We start from the raw sequence: 18,352 nt of genomic DNA, 5'->3' as shown, positions 1-18,352 counted from the left end.
TAATTGTGTATCGATATCATTGTATACAGAATTGACTGGTCTAAGAAAATAAAAAAATAAAGAGTCAAACCCAATTAGACGCGTTTAACGTTTAAACACGGACTATTTCAAATTGACGTAATTCATACATGTTGCCACACGAGGGTGCTGTGGCAGAACTAGTACAGTCGGACTGCCTTAATGTAAGAAAAAATCCTCAGTAAAAAAAGGTGTTCAAGTTATATCACTAGTGCATGTGTAAGTTTATATCATTAGGTGTTATATATCACTAGTATATGTGCTAGGGTGAGATGTTGCAGATATATCTATAGGGCTAATCAAGGTCTTAATACATCACAACAAGGTAATCCAAGGATGAGCTTAAATACACATTAGCAAGTACTAGTCAAATATTGGAAGAAATAAATGAGTTGTTGTAACATTTGTCAAATGTCCAATAAACGAATACGTCCCTGCGATAGACTTGGTCAACAGACTGTTAATTGTAGGTATAGTAATATACTGTATCAGTATATACTGTATTAGTATACATCTACAGTAATATACTGATTCTTTTTAGTTCTACCGGTTCAGTTTAGGGTTTCTGAGAACATTTGCAAACAATTGAGTCGAGCTGTAGAGAAATAAACGTCACTTTATTTCAAAATCCTTGTCACCATCACATTAAAATAATGTAAAAATACCCTTCAGGGCATTTATACAGTAATCTGAATATAAAAGATTTAAACCACAGAGTTCTGTTATACAAATAGTTTGGTTAATCCACTGGAATTTCTGAACAGTGCAAACCAAAGCCAGAAGTCCTTAACGAAAGCGAGTGTGAGAAAAATATGAGCCTAATCGTTTTCAAGTGTAGCTCTATCCTAAATAAATACAGACATTAATTCAAGACATCAATTAGATTTGGTATAAAAACAAAAACAATCTAAAACTAATTTAAGTTCATACCATTGGCGATGAGCTGGATAAGTCTACTGATTGCACAAAGTCAACTACTCATTGTTGTGATCATGGAAGATTCGTTTGGTTAAAACTGCCGTCGGTCCCTCATCCGTTCTTAGAGCCGATCTTACGGTAGAGAGTCATGGCCACGATCATAGCAAGGAGCTGATGGAAAAGGGAGAGGCACGTTTAATGTACAGTAGGGCTACCGGTCAAATTTAGTAGGCTGACGGAGTTGCGTCATACAAATGGCTTACATTTATGACTTATTATAATAATTATTAATTACATGATGACCAAAAATGTGATCTAAAAGGGGAAGTGTCACCCTGGTTTCTATTAGAAGCGATTTCTGCTTCATACACGGGATGTGAAACTAAATCCTATAAATTATTTCCAACAATCGACAGAAAAGTCCAACAGAGAAGTTGGACCATTGAGGTAATTGGTCCCCAAATGGACCAATGGAGATTCAAAGAAAGATGTTGCAGTCCGCACTCTCCTCCAAAGCACATGAAGCAGTTCTCACTTAGGCTACATTAAAATAAATACACAGCATGACTTCCACTTTAGTGGAAACTGCAATTTTCCTGAAATGTTGTTAGACTATGATACAATATAATTTTACAATGTGAAATAAACCACCAACAGTGACGACCTTTACTGTACCTCAAGAACGGCGATTCCCAATGCGACCGCAATAATTGCAACCGAGTTCTCATCAATAAGCAGCTTAATCTTGGGGTAGCACCCAGTTATTGTTGTCTGGGGAAAAAATACAAAGTGGGAATAATGAACTCTTAATTAGTTATAAAGTATAGGTCGACAGATGATCTCCATGACATCGTTTGTCTAGCGAGCCTACTTGTGATTGACAAGGACCTACCCCGTTGGTGGACACTATAGCTTCAGTACAGAGAGAGACCCCCAGGGGGCAGCACTGGTTTGGGTAGACTTTGTTGTTATTGAAGTATGTCGCGTTTGTGAAGTCTGTGTAGTTGTAGAATCCACAGCATTCCAGCTAACAGAACGAACAAGTACAAATGGCGGGGGTAAAAATCGTGTTGCAATTTACATCCAAGGTAGAACACATCCCACTGTGTCGCCATAGCAACATACCGATTCCATGGTAGTGTTCCAAAGTTGGGTGACCTCAGGATTGGAGCCGTATTTTTCACGGATACTCTTCTTTGCGGCGGCACCCAGCTTGTCAATCAAATCCGCCGCCTGGAAGTTCAAAGGGGTTAAACGAATAAGACTGACTTTCCAAAAAACCTTGGATGTGAATTGAAGCCGGAAAACATGTCATTGAATCCGAGGCCACCCACCACTGGTTTGAACACCAAGATGACCACGGCGCCGGCCACCTCCGCCAGGAAGATCACCAGGATGATGATGAAGAACTGCACGGACAGGAGGACCTCGTTAAGAACTGCTTCAACGGCGGCAGTCAGGTGAACCACATCAAGGTGTTTAGAGGAACTACACGCTAGTCTCTACCTGGGACCACCTGAAGGCCATTAGAGGAACTACATGCTCATCTCCTACCAGGGGTCAGACCTACCAGAAGTAAGACCTGCCAGCGGTCAGACCTACCAGAAGCAAGAGCTACCAGCGGTCAGATCTACCAGAGGCGAGACCTACCATTGTTCAGACCTACCAGGAGTCAGACCTACCAGGAGTCAGACCTACCAGAGGTAAGACCTACCAACGGTCAGCAGGGGTGAGACCTACCAGGGGTGAGACCTACCAGGGGTGAGACCTACCAGGGGTGAGACCTACCAGCAAGAGCATACACCGGCTCTCCTTGACAGCGCCGCAGCACCCCAGGAAGCCGATGACCACCAGCACCGCCCCGATGGCGATCAGTAGGTAGCCCACGTTGAGCAGCTGACCCAGCTCTTCTGGAGCATCATCGATACTGCTGAGGAGACCCATGATGGAGCTACTGTCCACCTTCACCCAGATACCCACGCCCAAGAGGGCAGCCCCCGCCACCTGGGGGAGCGGAGGAGGTGGTGGAGGGAGAGGAGGTGAGGAGAAGGATGACGGAGGGAGTAGAAGTGGGAGGAGAAGGAGGTGGGATGGAAGAGATTGGAGAGAAGGAGGTGATTGTTTGGAAGAGGAGGAATGTGGGGTGGAAGAGGAGGAGGTGGAGGAGAAGATAGTGGGGTAGATGAGGTGGTGGGAGAGGAGGAAAATAAATTGACATATCAAATAAAACCAACGATAACCAAAACAACTAACAAGGTAGTACAAAGTTATTGCAGATGAAATCTCTCAGTATAAACAGGTTTGTTTTGTTCAGTCAGCCTTCAGTCATAGTGCCGGCATTTATCAAAGGTTTCTTTTAAAAACAAGGAAATAACACTTACGAAGATGAGGCCGTTGAAGATAAACATCATGAATTTGAGGAACCCGAAGCAGCCCATTTTTGCTGTGGATATGGTCTACCTGTAAATACACAGGTACAATTTGTTTAGACATTTTGTTATCAGTTCTAACCATTTCAGTTCATCTATTTGAATATGCATTATACATGAATGACATCCATTCATGCTATGCTCATCTCAAACAATGACAGCCGACACTGGCAACAGTAGTTTGGTTTAATTCCATGTAAATCCTCCTGAGAAGTTCATGCTCAGGTGACAGAGTGAGCCTGCAGGTTTGAGAAGGTAAAACACCTGAGGAACTCAGGAGCTCCAAGCAGCAACACCAAGCAAGTCTGTAGGCCAAGAGTTATCAGATCCTTTCATCAACACTCGATAAACATTTGATAAACACTGCCATTACCTTCCGTGAGGATATCAAGCATTCCCACCATAGCATTCCCACTTGGCTAAGTACAGGGTGTTTGTATCGTGAGATTTAGAGTCAATGACAAAATGGAATCGCGTCACTGTGAACAAATAAGGGGGTGGGTCTGGTGTGAGGTCGGAGCCCAGGACCAGTGGCTCTATTTGCTCGGCCTGTCCTTGACATTCCTGTGAGTAAAAAAATTGATATTGAGTGGAAGAAGGGAACTCAACGGCTGTTCTCTCTACCATGACAGAGAAAAGAGAAGTCATCGCTCAAACACATCCTGATCAAGGGGAAGAAAGCAGATAATGACCTACTTCCTCAACAGAGCTATTAAACCACAGAGCCGTACCCATGTACGCACACACGCACCTACACACACAAAAAAGGCCAAAGAGGTCATTACCACCTGCTTAGGTGCATGCCTTTTTATTGGTAGCCTTTTTCAGCACAAAGCACATAAAATATCACGCGCTTTGTGCCCAATTGCACCTGAAATTTCACGTGCTTATATATGTGCACACACCGAGCATGTGACGCACTAACACTATGCTGTGTCCTCTGGTCAGAATGCAGGGTATCAACAGCGATCAGGAGCCGCCTGTCTCTGGCGCTGAAGGGACCACTCAGAACCAGATGGGCTTTGTGTCGCATCTCTGAAACAGACACAATATTGTCCTCAAACATTGACCCCACCCCCCCACCCCCCCGACACACACCCCATTGTGTGTATCGACAACAGGGTGGGTCTGTGAAAACATCTGGTTCAGAAGGAGGTTTGTAGTACACGTCGGTCAGACATTTTTGCTTGAGTGCTTTATGGTTGTTCTCATCGTACCTACATATCATGTCAAGAAGAGATTTACAGACATCGAAAAGTAAATGATTTGCTATGCAAGACAGCCAAAAAAGCATGAGTTTAACGAATATGTATGACAGATGTTTGCCCGGTTGCCGGGACAACAACAGAGTTAATCATACACACAGGCTGGAGGAGGTTGGAAAACACTAAAGTCCAATAATAAGCTGTGACTCCAGACTACAACCAGCGCTGGCTTTCCTACCTCATATTCCCTGATGATCTCCCAGTAAGTCCCCTATAACACTGGCTACCTGGCCAGCTGAGTAACTGACCAGCTGATTACCTGACCAGGTGGGTACCTGGCCAGGGGAGTACCTGGCCAGATTATTACCCAACCAGGTGAGTATTCAAATGCAAATGTCACATGCAAAGGAAATAATATATACAATCCACCCAGCGATGCTATCCCTTATTCGCAAGCCTTTCCTCTTCTCTTTCTGTGGACTGTATACGTACTGTTTGATCAACATTTCATCAACAAAATGTAAAGATAATTTGTAAGACACTTGTGACAATAGTTTAGAAGATATACATTTGAAACAATATTTACAGCAGATTTTTTGATCTACAGTTAGTTACAATAGTTTTTGCGTGATGCATAGTTAATCATCATAGTTAATCATCTATAGTTATTTTCTCCATGAAAGTTGTCTAAATGAATACAAATGAACAACATGAGTTTATTTAATGTTTCACCAAGACTGAACTCAAAGCTCTTCTCTGAGAGGAGCAGTAATTGCAGTCTCATTCTCAGGGGAAGAGACAAGAGGATCTTTGTTGAAACCTATTGTCACGTCACCCTATTTAACCGGGACAAAAAAAACAATAAATCTGACACCTGTGCTGCACACACACACAAACAAACAAACACCAACACAAACACACACAAAACATAGATTACATATCAAATTCTAAATAAAACTTGGCTTTGCTCACCTGTCTGGCGGGAGGACAGGTGTGTCGAGGGCTGACGTGCAGCTGGGAGAGGAGGCAGTAACCGTGGGAGCTGAGCTCTGTACGATAACAGGAGTTCACCGGTTCTGTTTTCCCAGTAGTCTCTTTCTCTCTCTCTGTAGTCACTCTCTCAATGGGTTCTCTCTCTCTCTTTCTTCTCACTCCACGCCCTCCCTCTATGCGAGTCACTGTGGATGATCTTCCCCGCTAACAGAGTCTAGGGCTGGGATGTGGATATTGGTCGGGGGGATGGGGGAGGGTGGGCGGAGCCTGTGTGTAGTCAAGCAGCATATGAGCTTCCCCAGAGTACACACCTGAGGGAGGCCACGCCCCCTCTTCTCCCCCACAGAAAACCATGGCTACATCACGCACATACACATGCACCCACAGAACCATCTCACACGCACACACACGTCTCACCCACACACACAGAACCACGTCTTGCACACACACACACACACAGAACCATGCCACACACACGTCTCTCACCCACACACACAGAACCATGTCTCTCACCCACACACACAGAACCATGGCTCACACACACATACAGAACCATGGCACACACACACACACACACACACACACACACACACACACACACACACACACACACACACACACACACACACACACACACACACACACACACACACACACACACACACACACACACGTTTCTCTCGGCCTGCTGGTTATTTACATGCCTGGTTGGTCGGCTGCCTGCACCTGTGCAGGAGTGGCCTGGAGGCTTAGAAGGGCGACCACACCAGCCGTCCTCCCTCTCTGGCATGATGCTTTGTGATTCACAATTGTGTTGTGTTCAGGTGCACTTCCGCACAGGAAGTGCACCTGAGCCAAACTTTGTATCAAAACTCACCGGCACAGTCAACTAGAAACAAATAACCTTCAGGGGCGCGGGAGTAGAACTCCAATGGTTATCGTAATATGAGAGTATCATTGACACAATACGTTTAACACGTTCATTGGAAGGTGATTCCCTGAAATCACCAGACTTCCTGGTGACCTCATACTACGGACGGCTGCAGCCTTCCCGAACCTTAAGGTGACACAACAGGAGTTAGTTAACGGTTAACCTGTGACCAAAATAGTCGCCAAAAGACACACATTGTACTTCAGTGTTTCCCCTAGAATCTTTTTCAGGCCTGGTGGAACGCCAGAAGAAAACCTTAAAGAGCCATTGAACCCAATACTACATTTTGTTTATAACCGCTCATACACAACAACGGGCTACCCCCCCCCCCCTCTTCCCTTTAACTCTCGTCCCAAAACGCATTTATTTATTCTATCTGAATCAGTGACTCACTGGCTCGTTAACAGATGAGGCGTGAGGGATGGCATTTAGGCGTGGTCGGCTTCGGTTGGATGGTGCCAGCAGGCGGTCTGCAATTTAGATTTGAAATCAAATGTTTACAATTTATATTTGCGTTCAAATGTGTCTTCACTTAAATAAATCAGAACATACAACTAAGTGATCACAAGGAGAGGATGACTTAAATAAAGTGCATTTATTGCATAAAAATAAATATGAACTTTGCAAAACATATCACATCATGAACACAGCAGAGTTGTCAATATTCCTCTATAATCACATTCAAATTGCATTCCTTATTATTTTTAACATTCAAATTATATATTTTTCTCAAATTTAGACTTTATATTGACATTCGTGCGCAACGCCTTAGTTTTTGGTGTGATCGTATCGCATCAAGATAACGAAGCCTTATATATATTTTTTGAAATGTTGGCCTGATGGCAGGCCTGTACAATTAGAGAGGTAACACTGCACTATATACACTTTAAAACACATAAACCGTGGACCTGTCAGCAACACAGTCACAAATGTAAACAGACAAAAATACCTAAACGCCAACCATTCCTCCCATTCTGTCGCAGAAACCATTCCTATTTGGTCATTAAACTTGCTACTTTGTGAGTGGATTCAGAGCCCTTTCATGACGTAGCCAGTAGGGGTTCTTGCCCAACGCTGTGGACTAAAATAATCTACTGAATGACTAAATAGTAAAGTATAGCTGGCCAAGGGTGTTTGAAGTAGAGGGCATCCTGAACTACCTGTATCCACATCACCCTTGCTGCTCTCCCCTTTCCTCTCACGCCAATCCAAAGGAGCACAACTGTACACAAGAATTTGTAACACACTCACTATTACTAGCCTTTTTCTTTCAAACAAGTGTACAGAAATACTGTACAATATTTACTTGTGTCTTATTCCCATAATTGAGTTATTAATTACATGAGCAAACAGGTCAAAGGTCAAAGTGCATCGCTTTAGAAATATAGAAGAATACAGGATAAAGAAATGGGTTGAGAGGAGAGGGAGGAGCCGAGGGAGGAGTCAAGAGAGACGCCACGGCGGCGTCAAGTTAACAACCAGATCCTACCATACAACATCCTCTGATAACACACACCGCCCCAGACACACATGAATACACAGAAGAGTACAAAACAATCCACCGACGTATCAAAAGGAGAGCCCTGTGTGTCTGTTGAGCAGGAGTTAAGACGCCCCGTTGATCCGCTGACCGCGTTGCCCAGACTGCGATCCCAGACCAACCACCCACCCACCTGTCTGGGACTAGGTTTAACCATCTGAAGACCTGACGCACGCGGGATTGGAACCAGACACCTCCATATTTCAAGTGAACCGGTTTAACTGCCGAGCAACAACACAGAAGGCATTCTGGTTAGCAGTCACCCTCATAGCTGAGTCCACTGGGGAGGCAGACCATAGATAGTCCTTTGTATGTCAGTTTTAGTCATCTGTAAAACTACATTTTCCTTTACCGCATGCTGCGTTTGGGCAGCATCATGGATGGCCCTCAGACTTGGGAGGACCTTCCCCATGACCATCTCCAACAGTTTCCGGTGCTCCGGTGGTACCTTGGTTCTACAAGCTTCGTTTTGTACCTCGGTTCATCCTGTTGTTCATCTGAGGACCATGACCCCCGACTATCCCCATCATCCAGTCCACCCCTACGGTGCTTTGTCTGCATCACGGATGGTCCGGGAGGGATGTTAATCCTGAGGACTACATTTCCCCATCAGCACCCGGTGGCGTTGAGGTACGCAGCACGGTTCAGGAGGCCTGCTGCTCGGGGTGGCTCTTCAGCCGGTGGAACTTGACGCTGGTGAGCTTCTCGAAGCGCTTGCCGCAGTGCTGGCAGGTGAAGCGGTACTGCTCCTCCGTGCGGTGTTTCTTCATGTGCCAGTTGAGCGACGCTCGCTGCCGACACTGGTAGCCACAGACCTCGCACCTGCAGACAAGACAGGGGATGGCTCCTCATGAATGTTGTCATATTGCCATTGTTCCTGTCCAATGAACAATAGGAATAGGACTAAGGTTGAGTGACTAGGTTCACTGACTAAGGATGGAAATTAGCCTTTGGCTATAATCCTGTATGGGGACATGCTTTGTCCCTTTGTGAAATAAATAAATTAGGTTACATCTAAAGAATATATATTTCTACAGATCTGCGTGGTTGCCCACTCTTTCAGAAGGAATTCGAACACCATGTGGTTTAAAAAAATGCATTTTGGGCTGTGAGTTTAGGAAAGTGTTAACCCCACTGTTAACCCCAGTGTTACAACCCACGCCAACTTTATTATACTTTTTTAATACCATCCTTGTGTAACTGTTATGAGCATTATAAAAAGCAATGTTGTAAATTAAATCTGCATGACACCGTAGCGTTATATTTTAGGTGTAAGCACACACACACTATGTGTCCAGGAAACCCAACCCTCAGACACGGGTTGGGCTGGCCAGACGAAGCTTCCCCATCCACACACACATGTGGCGTTATACAATAAGTAAGAAAACTGAGAACTTTCACAGTGATTTGGGGAGAACCCAAAATCATAGGATTTTCCCCCTTTTTTCTCTAAATTGGCTATTTATTTCAGAAACGGGGATAAAACGGCATAGATTACTATGTTGACGATAATATAAGAAAAAAAATTACGTTAAAAACAAAAAAATGGTTGGTTTTGAGTTCACTGGCTCTTTAAGGTGTTTCTCCACTGACTGTAGTTGAAGGTGTGGGTGTGACTCACTGCAACGGCGTCTCCCCGGTGTGTGTGCGCCGGTGGACCTCCAGGTGATTCTTGCGTTTGAACGACTTCCCGCACGTCTCACAGATGAAGTCCCGAACCCCTACAGCACCACATCACAGCAGACGGTTAGGGAGACTCGTTTTCTAAAAGGTTGTCCGACAACACTACAGTATTAAGTCAATTTTTTTCCCCATTCAAAGTCAGTCATATTGTCAATTTCCTCACATGTAACAGACCGACAAAGGAATCGAAAAGACGTTTCTCACTATCCCACGGTGAAAGAGATTAAGTGCACAGGCACAACAGATAAAGACAAGACATTTCCTAATACTAAACAGATAGACATTTAGTAATCCTAAAAAAATATATAAGAGTCCACTGTGTATATGTAAGAAAGTAGCAGAAAAAGGTTTCTGTAGTTGTAATAGCGTAAAACGCAGTCAGTAATAGCAGTTGCAATGATATATTGTAATAGTGCAAAAAATATATACATGGTATTGTACTGTATATATATTCAGCTCATGCCTTCACTCTATACGTGCCCAGACTACTGTGGCTGGACGTCGATGAAAAAGCTCTGAAATATATGAATCCACTGGTAGGCCGGGTACTACAGGTGAACCGCACCTGAGTGGATGATCATGTGACGGTGCAGATGGTTGGACAGGTAGAACTTTTTCCCGCAGCCTGGGTGGGGGCAGACCTTGGTCCTGCCCTTCCGGTGCACCAGGTTCACGTGGTTCTGCAGAGAAGAAGAACTCACTCTTTACTATTCAGCATCCAAACCATCACTCCTCACTATTCAGCATTATAACTATTACTCCTCAGTCCTCACTATTCTGAATCAGAACTATCACTCCTCACTATTCTGCATCAGAAATATCACTCCTCACTATTCAGCATCAGAACTATCACTCCTCACTATTCTGAATCAGAACTATCACTCCTCACTATTCAGCATTACCACTATCACTCTTCAGCATTATAACTAACAATTTTTACTATTCAGTACTAGAACTTATCATTATTAACTATTCACAATTAGAACTTTAATCACTTTTTAGTAAAAAGGTAAAAGTTCTAATATTGAATAGCCTTCAAACTGTTTACTATTTAGCTTTATAACTATCACTCACACTTAGCATTAGAGCTCCATAACTCTTAACATTTTAAAATAAGACGCTTTCATAAAATGTGCATATTTGGCACAAAAATACTATTTACAAAGGGGTTCCTTTATGTTAACATGCCGGGGGGACTCATTGGCCACATTAACATTAGGGTAGTAGAAAAGTCTTCAGTATCTTCATCTGCTCATCATCACTAGACTTCAGAGTGTGAAGAGAGGTTCCTGGAGTACACGCTGTTTTTGCTTCCTTTGTGACAAACTCAACAACCTGACTGAAGAAGCCATCCAGGCATTCCATAGCTCCAATCTCAATGCTCCATCTTCCTGTTAGCCAATCAAGAAGCATGGGGAGCATTCTTTGGTTTTCGCCGCATTTGTTGAAAGATTTCAAGATTATGATTCCGAGACATAGCTGCTTGACAGCATCAAAGGAAGTCTGCAAACACTCTTGAGTTCAATGCTGTTTTTGGGTCTTAACCTTGACCATGAGCCAAGGTTCTGGTAGTGCAAGATCTGTCTCAGCATCAAAGTTTTCAAGCTCTTGCTTCACAAGTTCCTTTTCCTGCAAGACCTTCAAAAGGGACGCGTGCTGGACACGAGGGGCAAGGGATTCTGGGAAGGCACGCATGCGGGTGGGTGGTCGTGGCGTGCGTATAAAGGGGAGGGGCAAAAGTTGCACTTCAGTTAACTTTATGCAAATTAGATTAAAAACAAACGTAGATTAAGGGTTACCTGATAGCTGCTGATGGCGACGTACACCTGGCTGCAGCCGGCGTAGGGGCAGTGGAACATCTTCAGCATGCCGTCTGCCTCGATGACCGGGCCGCGACGGCTTCTCCTGGACCTGCTGAGCGAGCCGCCGTTAGCAAGTCCATCTGAGCGTTGGTTTAAGGTGATTTGTGGAAGAGTTTTTGACGTATCTTACGATGTGTATTTGGGCGTTTATACCTGCAGAGGCCGCGAGACCGCTCCCGCTCACAGCTGGTCTCCAGATGTTGGTCGGTGGGTTCCAGGATGTGTTTATCACTCAGACCTGCAGCGGGGGGACAACTAGGCCTGTCACGATAACAAATTTTACTGGGTGATAAATTGTCCCAGAAATTATTGCGATAAGCGATAATATTGCTGCTTTGAGACCATTTTCAACTAATATAATGATAATGGCATAATAATGTAAGTTCAACCTTTCAATAAATCAATAAACTGATATTTCTAAAGAATATTTAAATCTGGAACTGGAAGACACCAAAAACAATAAATAAAATGGTCTATTTTAACAAAAAATGCACAAACACAAAACAATAAATAAAATTGAAATAAAAACTTCATGAAGCGAACTACACTGTCTGTGAGTGCGCACCATTTGAACTGTCCTGTTTGTCGACTAAACAGTGATTGTGGACTGTCGGGAAGACGGAGACGTCCCATGATCTGTTGTATTTTTTTTTGCAGCAGGGAAAACTGCATTTGATGATTATGCTTTAGGTGCAGATGCAGATGCATGTTTGTTGTATTGCTGCGTTTAGTTTATACCGTTTTACAACAATGCGATATACCGGCTCACACAGGTAAAGTGGTTCACCGCGGTCATTCGGTTTGAACGGTTTGCTCGGTTTGCTCCCACACGGCAGCTGTCGCGTTCGGCTTTGAAACCAATTCCATCTTTGTTTTTCATTCCTCCAAATCTCAACTAGCGTTTTCTGGCTTGCTACTCCTCATGGAGCGCTCATGCTGCACTCTGGCGAGAATGTCTAGGAAGACGCGCATATAGGCTCTGACTCTGTAACGCCAGGGCTCCACCTCCCCACACAGAGACCATGCGGCTGACAAGTGCCTGCCACGACTCAAGGGTTAACTCCTCATTACGCTAAGGAAGCGAGAGGGGTCTGTCTCTTGTCATCCAGTCTCTTTGATAGATTGATAATAGATTTATGATAGATTTATCGTGTGATTAATTGATTTATTGCTTATCTCGACAGGCCTAGGGACAACAACTCTGGTTAGGATTCATTATTCTTCCCGGTGTCAGGAACATGAATGAATATCTAATTCATTACTAATCCTAACTCACTAACTAGTTCACCAACTAATTGACAAACCAGCCGACGACGGTTCGATGACTGACCTGAGATGGAGTCTTCGTCCTCCTCTGCCCCCCTGAGCTCCGCGTCTGAGGGACACACCTGGTCGAAGGCCACGCCCTGGATGACGGTGCAGGTGACCTCCTCCACGGCCCCGGGAGCCACGCTGAGCTGGAGGCCCTCGGGGGCCAGCGCCCCGTAGCCTGGCCCCGTGATGATGATCAGCTGCCATAGAGAAAGACTGGGTGTGATTCGGTGATGAGGACATAGAATTGCTGTGATTGGTAGGAATATTGGGCCCGCCCACTCAGTCTGACTAGGAGGTTTGAGTTATAGACGGATTAATAGACCTCTGAAGAATAAGTTCCCTCGGTCAAATGTCTATAGGAAATGACATGGGGTTTTTGAATGATCATACATAACATTCATCTAGTTTCAACTGGGTTTTTTGGATTGTCAGTGCCGTTAAAGTAGATTATATAATCGTTTACTACTTTAACATCACTGACAATCCAAAAACCCAGTCGAAACTAGATGCTTTTACTTCTTCGCCACCTCCAGAGTTTGTTATGTACGATCATTCAAAAACCCCATGTTATTTCCCATAGAGCCTCGGAGGCAGGACTTGGATCAGGTATTTGTTATGATGGACTTGGTGCTTTTGTTTGAGTTTATATTTGTACTTATTTTCCATTGTTACACACGTATGCATCTTGAAAGGAGCAACTGTGATGGAGAAAATATATGATTTTTAGAATGCTTTGTAGAGCAGGTGTGTGATATCACAGGACAATACAATAACTGAACTCCATGGTATTATAAAATGTAATAAAATAAAATATAACTACCCAACTATCTTACTAGGTTTGCTTCGATAAAGTGCTGCTATGTCACCAGGTGTCATGTCACCATCGAAGCCATTTCATCTGATCTACCAACATACATTTAGACAACGCCATTTGTGATGTCACTAGAGATCTGAATGACCGATCAACTTGAAACCTGGTGGTGACATAGGGCCCTTTAATCCAACAATATCATCGGTTACCTGGGGGCCGTCCAGCGATGACCTCTGACCCTGGATCTGGCAGCCATCAATCATGGTCTGGAGCCCCTGGGAATCGAACAGCTCGGCATGCTCAGACTCCGCCCCTTGCCCAGCCCCCTGCTCAGACTCCGCCCCTTGCCCCGCCTTTTGGTGGGACAGATCAGGCTCCGCCTCCGCCTTCACCAGCTTGTCCGTCAGGGCGGTTGCCATGACAACGCACGTGTAACCGCCGGCGGTTATCTCCAGCTCCTCTGCAAACTTCACCTCCCTTCCTCCACCGCCGGCGGTGGCGGCGCCGCCGTCACCCTCTCCTTCTCCCGAGCGCTCCTCTCTCCTCCGGTCCTCCGCCGGCTCCTTGTTGTGCAGGCCCCTCCCCGCTATGTGGACCGCGGGCTCTGCGCTGGCGGCCTGCACGGCACTCCTCTGGCTCCCCTGGTTCTCCGGACCCGGCAGGTTGGACCGGGCGGAGGCCCCGTGGCCCTCGCAGACGTCTGGTTGTTGTTCATCCACGTCTAAAAACAACGTAGAGATACTTTAGAAGTCTTTTAGTGTCAACGCAGCACCCTCTCTCCCAGAGAGAGGGTGCTGGTTTGGGTATTTTCTTTGTTAGCATGGTTGCCTTTCATGTAGCGTTTCTGGCTACCTAGCACGTTTAAGCAGTATATCATTTTAGGCTCCTAAAGATTTTTGGGTACCAAGCTTGTAAGGATGCCTAGCATGTTCGCTACTTCACATGATATGTTTAACCAGCAGACAAAACACAAACATGTAGAACGTCATCCTCACAGCATTCAGCGATGTTTCTCCGTACCTTCCTCCTGCTCGTGAGCCCGTTTGGCCCAGTCCCTTCTCTCCCTGGTCACTGGGCCATTAACCCGCGCTTGGCTTCTACTGGTTGTTGTCTCGCTGTCTCCCTCCACCTCTCCTTCAGGCTCTGACTCGCTGGTGTCCCCCGGTGGCGGCAGCAGGTACTGCACGAAGGAGTGTTCGGCCGGGCAGCGCCAGGCCGCAGCGGTGGCAAAGCCGGGCTGTGGCTCCAGGCCTCGCAGTCGTGGCTCGTAGGGGCAGCTGTTGCTGTGGTCTTGGTACCAGGACAGCAGGCCCTTGAGGCTGGAGTCCTCTTCCATAATCCCTGGAGGAGTGAACAGTACCACGCACTTAACCACTACGTTGATCAGCCATCACAAGCCATTTAAAAACCGACCCATTAATGACACAGCAACTGGAAGTGTCCACCAGAATGAGTGATAGCTCAGCCTACCAGTTGGTACAAACAACTCGGTAGGCTGGCCTACCTACCCTATATTTGGACTGAGTGACACGCGCATACTTTTTGAATGCACCGTTTTATCTTGTATACTACGTGTGCTGCCCCACCTTTTTTGTGTTTCCCAGGAAGTTCGGAGGCAATCTTCTCCCTGTAACACAGTATCCCACACAATAAGAGTTAAGGCACAGCGCCGGAGCTTGACCAGGCATGGTGCAGTTCATGGCATCTTCCTACCGTTTATCATTCAGCAGACGCTTCTCTCCAGAGCGAACTCGTTTCACGAAGGAGCAGGTAGTGGTTGAGCATCTTGCTCAGGATCATCGCAGACATTGGGATCAAACACAGCCCTTTGGCCGGGAGTCAGACCCCCTCCACACAATTCTGGGCCACCCGGTTTTTTTGTTTTGTTTTTTTAAATATTTTTTTTAAGTATAAAGAAGGGGGGGGGGGGGGGGGGGGGGGGTCTGTAATAATAACACCCATCTGGAAAAACCTTTGATTCGGTGTTCACCAATATAGTTTATACAAGTTACAACAATGCATTATGGACAGCAGCATGACGCTTCATTTCATTCAACAGTGTCAACGTCCTCTCTGTGATAGTAACCTACCGCGTGTGCATTATAATAACACAAACTAACCCAACATACCCATGGCGGTTCTGCAGGTACTTCTCCCCGTAGGTCGAGTCCAGCAGCATCAGGTACTCCGCCAGCCCGGCGTCGCTCAAACTCGTCCGGCTGCGGAGGTCCGTCCACCGCCGGTGGGACTCCCCCAGGTAGACCCGCCGCACGTCGTACTTCTTCCGTGACTCCAGGCGTCGCTGGGCCCGGTCGGTGTCGGTGAGCCGGGGTCGGCCCCTACAGCGCCTCAACACACCGTTTGTGTTGTCCGAGGGAGACTCTAGCCCTGCATAGAGATCCGCCATGTTAGCGACGACTACACAGCAGCTGTTGTGTTGTGATTGTGTTGCAAAAACGGAAGTGACATCTAACGTAACGGACATGACAACAAAACTATTATTTCAGTCCGATTTGTTAACATATTTGTTTGATTAGTTTTTGTTAAATATGCTGTTCTGTATTATACCGGCATTGTATGCAGAGTTGTTCATTTCAATACAAAATATATTTTGTATTGAAATATGATAACTTTTAAATTTGACCAATCTTATAGAGACATATCAAACGTATAAAAATAGTCAATTCCAAATGAAAGCGTACCGTACCGAGAGGTACAAACACAGATTTAGATAATACCGATAAGCGGAACGTTGTATTAATGTCAGCACGTTTCGCTCCGACCCGTCACCGTGACGGACAGTCACTTGGTAAACGTAAACAGAGGCATGAAATGCCCATTCCCTGTCACACCTCATCTAATTTGACTGACAGATGTCTCCACTACGTCACCTGACAGTATGGTCGACGTCTTAACGCACGTATTTAGTACGTTTATTGCTAAAGGAGGCCAGGTAAGCCATGTGAGTGGGGGTTCATCGTCACCATGCAGCGCCCTGTTGGTCGGCGACAGCACCATGAGCCGCTCCGTGCTGCTCCTCGCAGCCCTGACCGCGGCCTCCCAGAGGGGCATGAAGGTGTTGTTCTTCACCCGGACCCAGATCCAGACCCTACCCCCTTCCGTGACAGGCTGCCTTCCTAACCTCAGCCCAGATAGCTTGAAGGTAACGCGTTAGTTTATATATCAATATGATTAACTCCAGCATTTGCATGAAGTGGACAGTTGCATGGCGTGCTAATGGGAAAGTTTGCTCTTTTTCTGCTCTCACCAAAAGCATGGTTATTTTACTAAATTGTATCGTTCATCTTCAGAGGAACACTTGAATAGAACAGCGTTTACTCGTTCACTTGGTTGTCTTTATTACCTGCAGTATCAGGTATCATTATTATTCATGATACGTTATTTTATTACGTATCCCTTTCAGATGATCACGTTCTGCTATCCGCGGACGCTGGAGGAGCTTCTCCTGCAGGTGGCCAGCCTCCACGAGCCCGTAAACACCTCGCCCACCGCACCCTCCCTCATCATCGTCGACCGCCTCCAGAACTTCCTCTGCGGCCCGGGAGGAGGAGGCGGAGGCTTCCACCAGGGGGAGCAGTCGTGCGCGGCTCACCTCTCGGCCCTGCTGCTCGACACTGCCGCGTTCCTCACGCAGGTCCTGGAGCGCCGGTCCCACTGGCTGACTCCCTGCCGCCTCCTCGCCTCCTTTCAGCCGGAGCTGGAGGCGGGGCCAACTGACCCCGGCCCCTCCCACCCGGTGCTGGCGGTCCTGGATCGATACTTCGCGGCGCGGTGCACTCTAGAACGGGACGAAAGCTACGCGGCCGTGGCGGCCGGGCTGGAAGACGTGTGGCGGGTTGAACTATCAGGGTCCGGGCCCATGGACCCATCAGACCGAACGGACTCGACATCACAGGAGTGGCAGCTGGTCGTCTTCACTAACGGATTAATGGAGTTTAGATCAGTGTAGTGTGTGTGTGTGTGTGTGTGTGTGTGTGTGTGTGTGTGTGTGTGTGTGTGTGTGTGTGTGTGTGTGTGTGTGTGTGTGTGTGTGTGTGTGTGTGTGTGTGTGTGTCCTCTTAATTTTGAAGTATGGATAATATATTTATCCTATAGTTTATTATATATTCTACTTAAATGGAATGAATGGAATATGTCGCTACTTATGGTCACAGCAGTCAGTGTTATGTTCTTGTTTCTCGTTCCACCATCACCTTTGACCTTGTTCTGATCTGACCTTGTATTTCTGTTCTGGCTTAATCTATAGTTCAGTATGACAACTACAATGGCTGTATGTAGCATCATCTTTAATATTGATAAAGGTTTTAAAAGAAATCAAATGAAAACTTCAGATTTTCAGTCGTACAGATCACTTTAAAAATAACTCAGTTTTAGGCAGGTGTAGTAAAAGTATTTTAGGTTTTTTTGTTTTTTATATAAAACTATGTTTTGTGTTTTGGTTTCAATTTCAACCATGGTAATGAAGTAACATTTTTCACAGGGTTGTCGAAGTTAATACAGCCTGACTGAAACACATGTTAAGAACACCACAGCAAAGTATCTAAGATTCACTTTTAGTAGTCCATCTTCGGGTTGTCTGCGGTTGTCTTTTCGTCCATATGAATGCTCCTTCAAATCTTTCCTTGAC

The 18,352-nt window shown here is 45.7% G+C and overlaps 3 protein-coding genes across 7 annotated transcripts; 1 reads left to right on the top strand and 2 right to left on the bottom strand.

Annotated features, from left to right (window-relative positions):
• Positions 1-614: 614 nt before the first annotated feature.
• Positions 615-5,760, bottom strand: tspan34b (tetraspanin 34b). Of its 2 annotated transcripts, none has more exons than XM_084488352.1 (8): positions 5,543-5,760; positions 3,318-3,396; positions 2,725-2,940; positions 2,271-2,345; positions 2,062-2,169; positions 1,829-1,963; positions 1,612-1,707; positions 615-1,107 (listed from the first exon to the last, which is right to left on the bottom strand). In XM_084488352.1, the coding sequence occupies exons 2-8, from the start codon at positions 3,372-3,374 to the stop codon at positions 1,048-1,050; spliced, it is 747 nt and encodes a 248-aa protein (XP_084344478.1). In that variant the 5' UTR covers positions 3,375-3,396; positions 5,543-5,760; the 3' UTR covers positions 615-1,047. The 2 variants fall into 2 exon arrangements, with proteins under 2 accessions (XP_084344478.1, XP_084344479.1); XM_084488353.1 differs by lacking the exon at positions 5,543-5,760 and adding an exon at positions 3,739-3,816.
• A 1,321-nt stretch (positions 5,761-7,081) lies between these two features.
• On the bottom strand, positions 7,082-16,130 carry znf653 (zinc finger protein 653). Of its 4 annotated transcripts, none has more exons than XM_084472440.1 (11): positions 15,834-16,130; positions 15,418-15,489; positions 15,291-15,331; positions 14,725-15,045; positions 13,914-14,425; positions 12,910-13,090; positions 11,733-11,817; positions 11,517-11,631; positions 10,283-10,397; positions 9,656-9,755; positions 7,082-8,856 (listed from the first exon to the last, which is right to left on the bottom strand). In XM_084472440.1, exons 1-11 carry the CDS (start codon positions 16,109-16,111, stop codon positions 8,679-8,681), a joined length of 1,998 nt encoding a protein of 665 aa, XP_084328566.1. In that variant the 5' UTR covers positions 16,112-16,130; the 3' UTR covers positions 7,082-8,678. The 4 variants fall into 4 exon arrangements, with proteins under 4 accessions (XP_084328566.1, XP_084328567.1, XP_084328568.1 ...); XM_084472441.1 differs by having other exon boundaries at positions 11,517-11,628; XM_084472442.1 differs by lacking the exon at positions 15,418-15,489.
• A 388-nt stretch (positions 16,131-16,518) lies between these two features.
• swsap1 (SWIM-type zinc finger 7 associated protein 1) lies at positions 16,519-17,738 on the top strand. The gene is made up of 2 exons (XM_084488595.1): positions 16,519-16,867; positions 17,129-17,738. The coding sequence occupies exons 1-2, from the start codon at positions 16,604-16,606 to the stop codon at positions 17,672-17,674; spliced, it is 810 nt and encodes a 269-aa protein (XP_084344721.1). The 5' UTR covers positions 16,519-16,603; the 3' UTR covers positions 17,675-17,738.
• Positions 17,739-18,352: the final 614 nt, after the last annotated feature.

This window comes from Micromesistius poutassou, assembly GCF_964030765.1.
Source record: "Micromesistius poutassou genome assembly, chromosome: 1".
Classification (NCBI taxonomy): Eukaryota; Metazoa; Chordata; class Actinopteri; order Gadiformes; family Gadidae; genus Micromesistius; species Micromesistius poutassou.
The sequence above is the reverse complement of the archived record's forward strand: the minus strand, read 5'-3'. Positions and strand labels throughout refer to the sequence as shown.

Bases quoted from the DNA above. Each gene is read 5' to 3' on its own strand.
- swsap1 (XM_084488595.1), top strand. From the start codon at position 16,604: ATGGTCGACGTCTTAACGCACGTATTTAGTACGTTTATTGCTAAAGGA. The intron at 16,868-17,128 runs GTAACGCGTTAG...TATCCCTTTCAG, and splicing joins TCAGCCCAGATAGCTTGAAG to ATGATCACGTTCTGCTATCC.
- tspan34b (XM_084488352.1), bottom strand. From the start codon at position 3,374: ATGGGCTGCTTCGGGTTCCTCAAATTCATGATGTTTATCTTCAACGGC. The intron at 2,941-3,317 runs GTAAGTGTTATT...CCGCTCCCCCAG, and splicing joins TCTTCAACGGCCTCATCTTC to GTGGCGGGGGCTGCCCTCTT. The intron at 1,108-1,611 runs GTACAGTAAAGG...CTTTTCCATCAG, and splicing joins TGGGAATCGCCGTTCTTGAG to CTCCTTGCTATGATCGTGGC.
- znf653 (XM_084472440.1), bottom strand. From the start codon at position 16,111: ATGGCGGATCTCTATGCAGGGCTAGAGTCTCCCTCGGACAACACAAAC. The intron at 14,426-14,724 runs GTACGGAGAAAC...CGTTGTTTTTAG, and splicing joins GGCTCACGAGCAGGAGGAAG to ACGTGGATGAACAACAACCA. The intron at 8,857-9,655 runs GTGAGTCACACC...TCTTGTCTGCAG, and splicing joins ACCGGGGAGACGCCGTTGCA to GTGCGAGGTCTGTGGCTACC.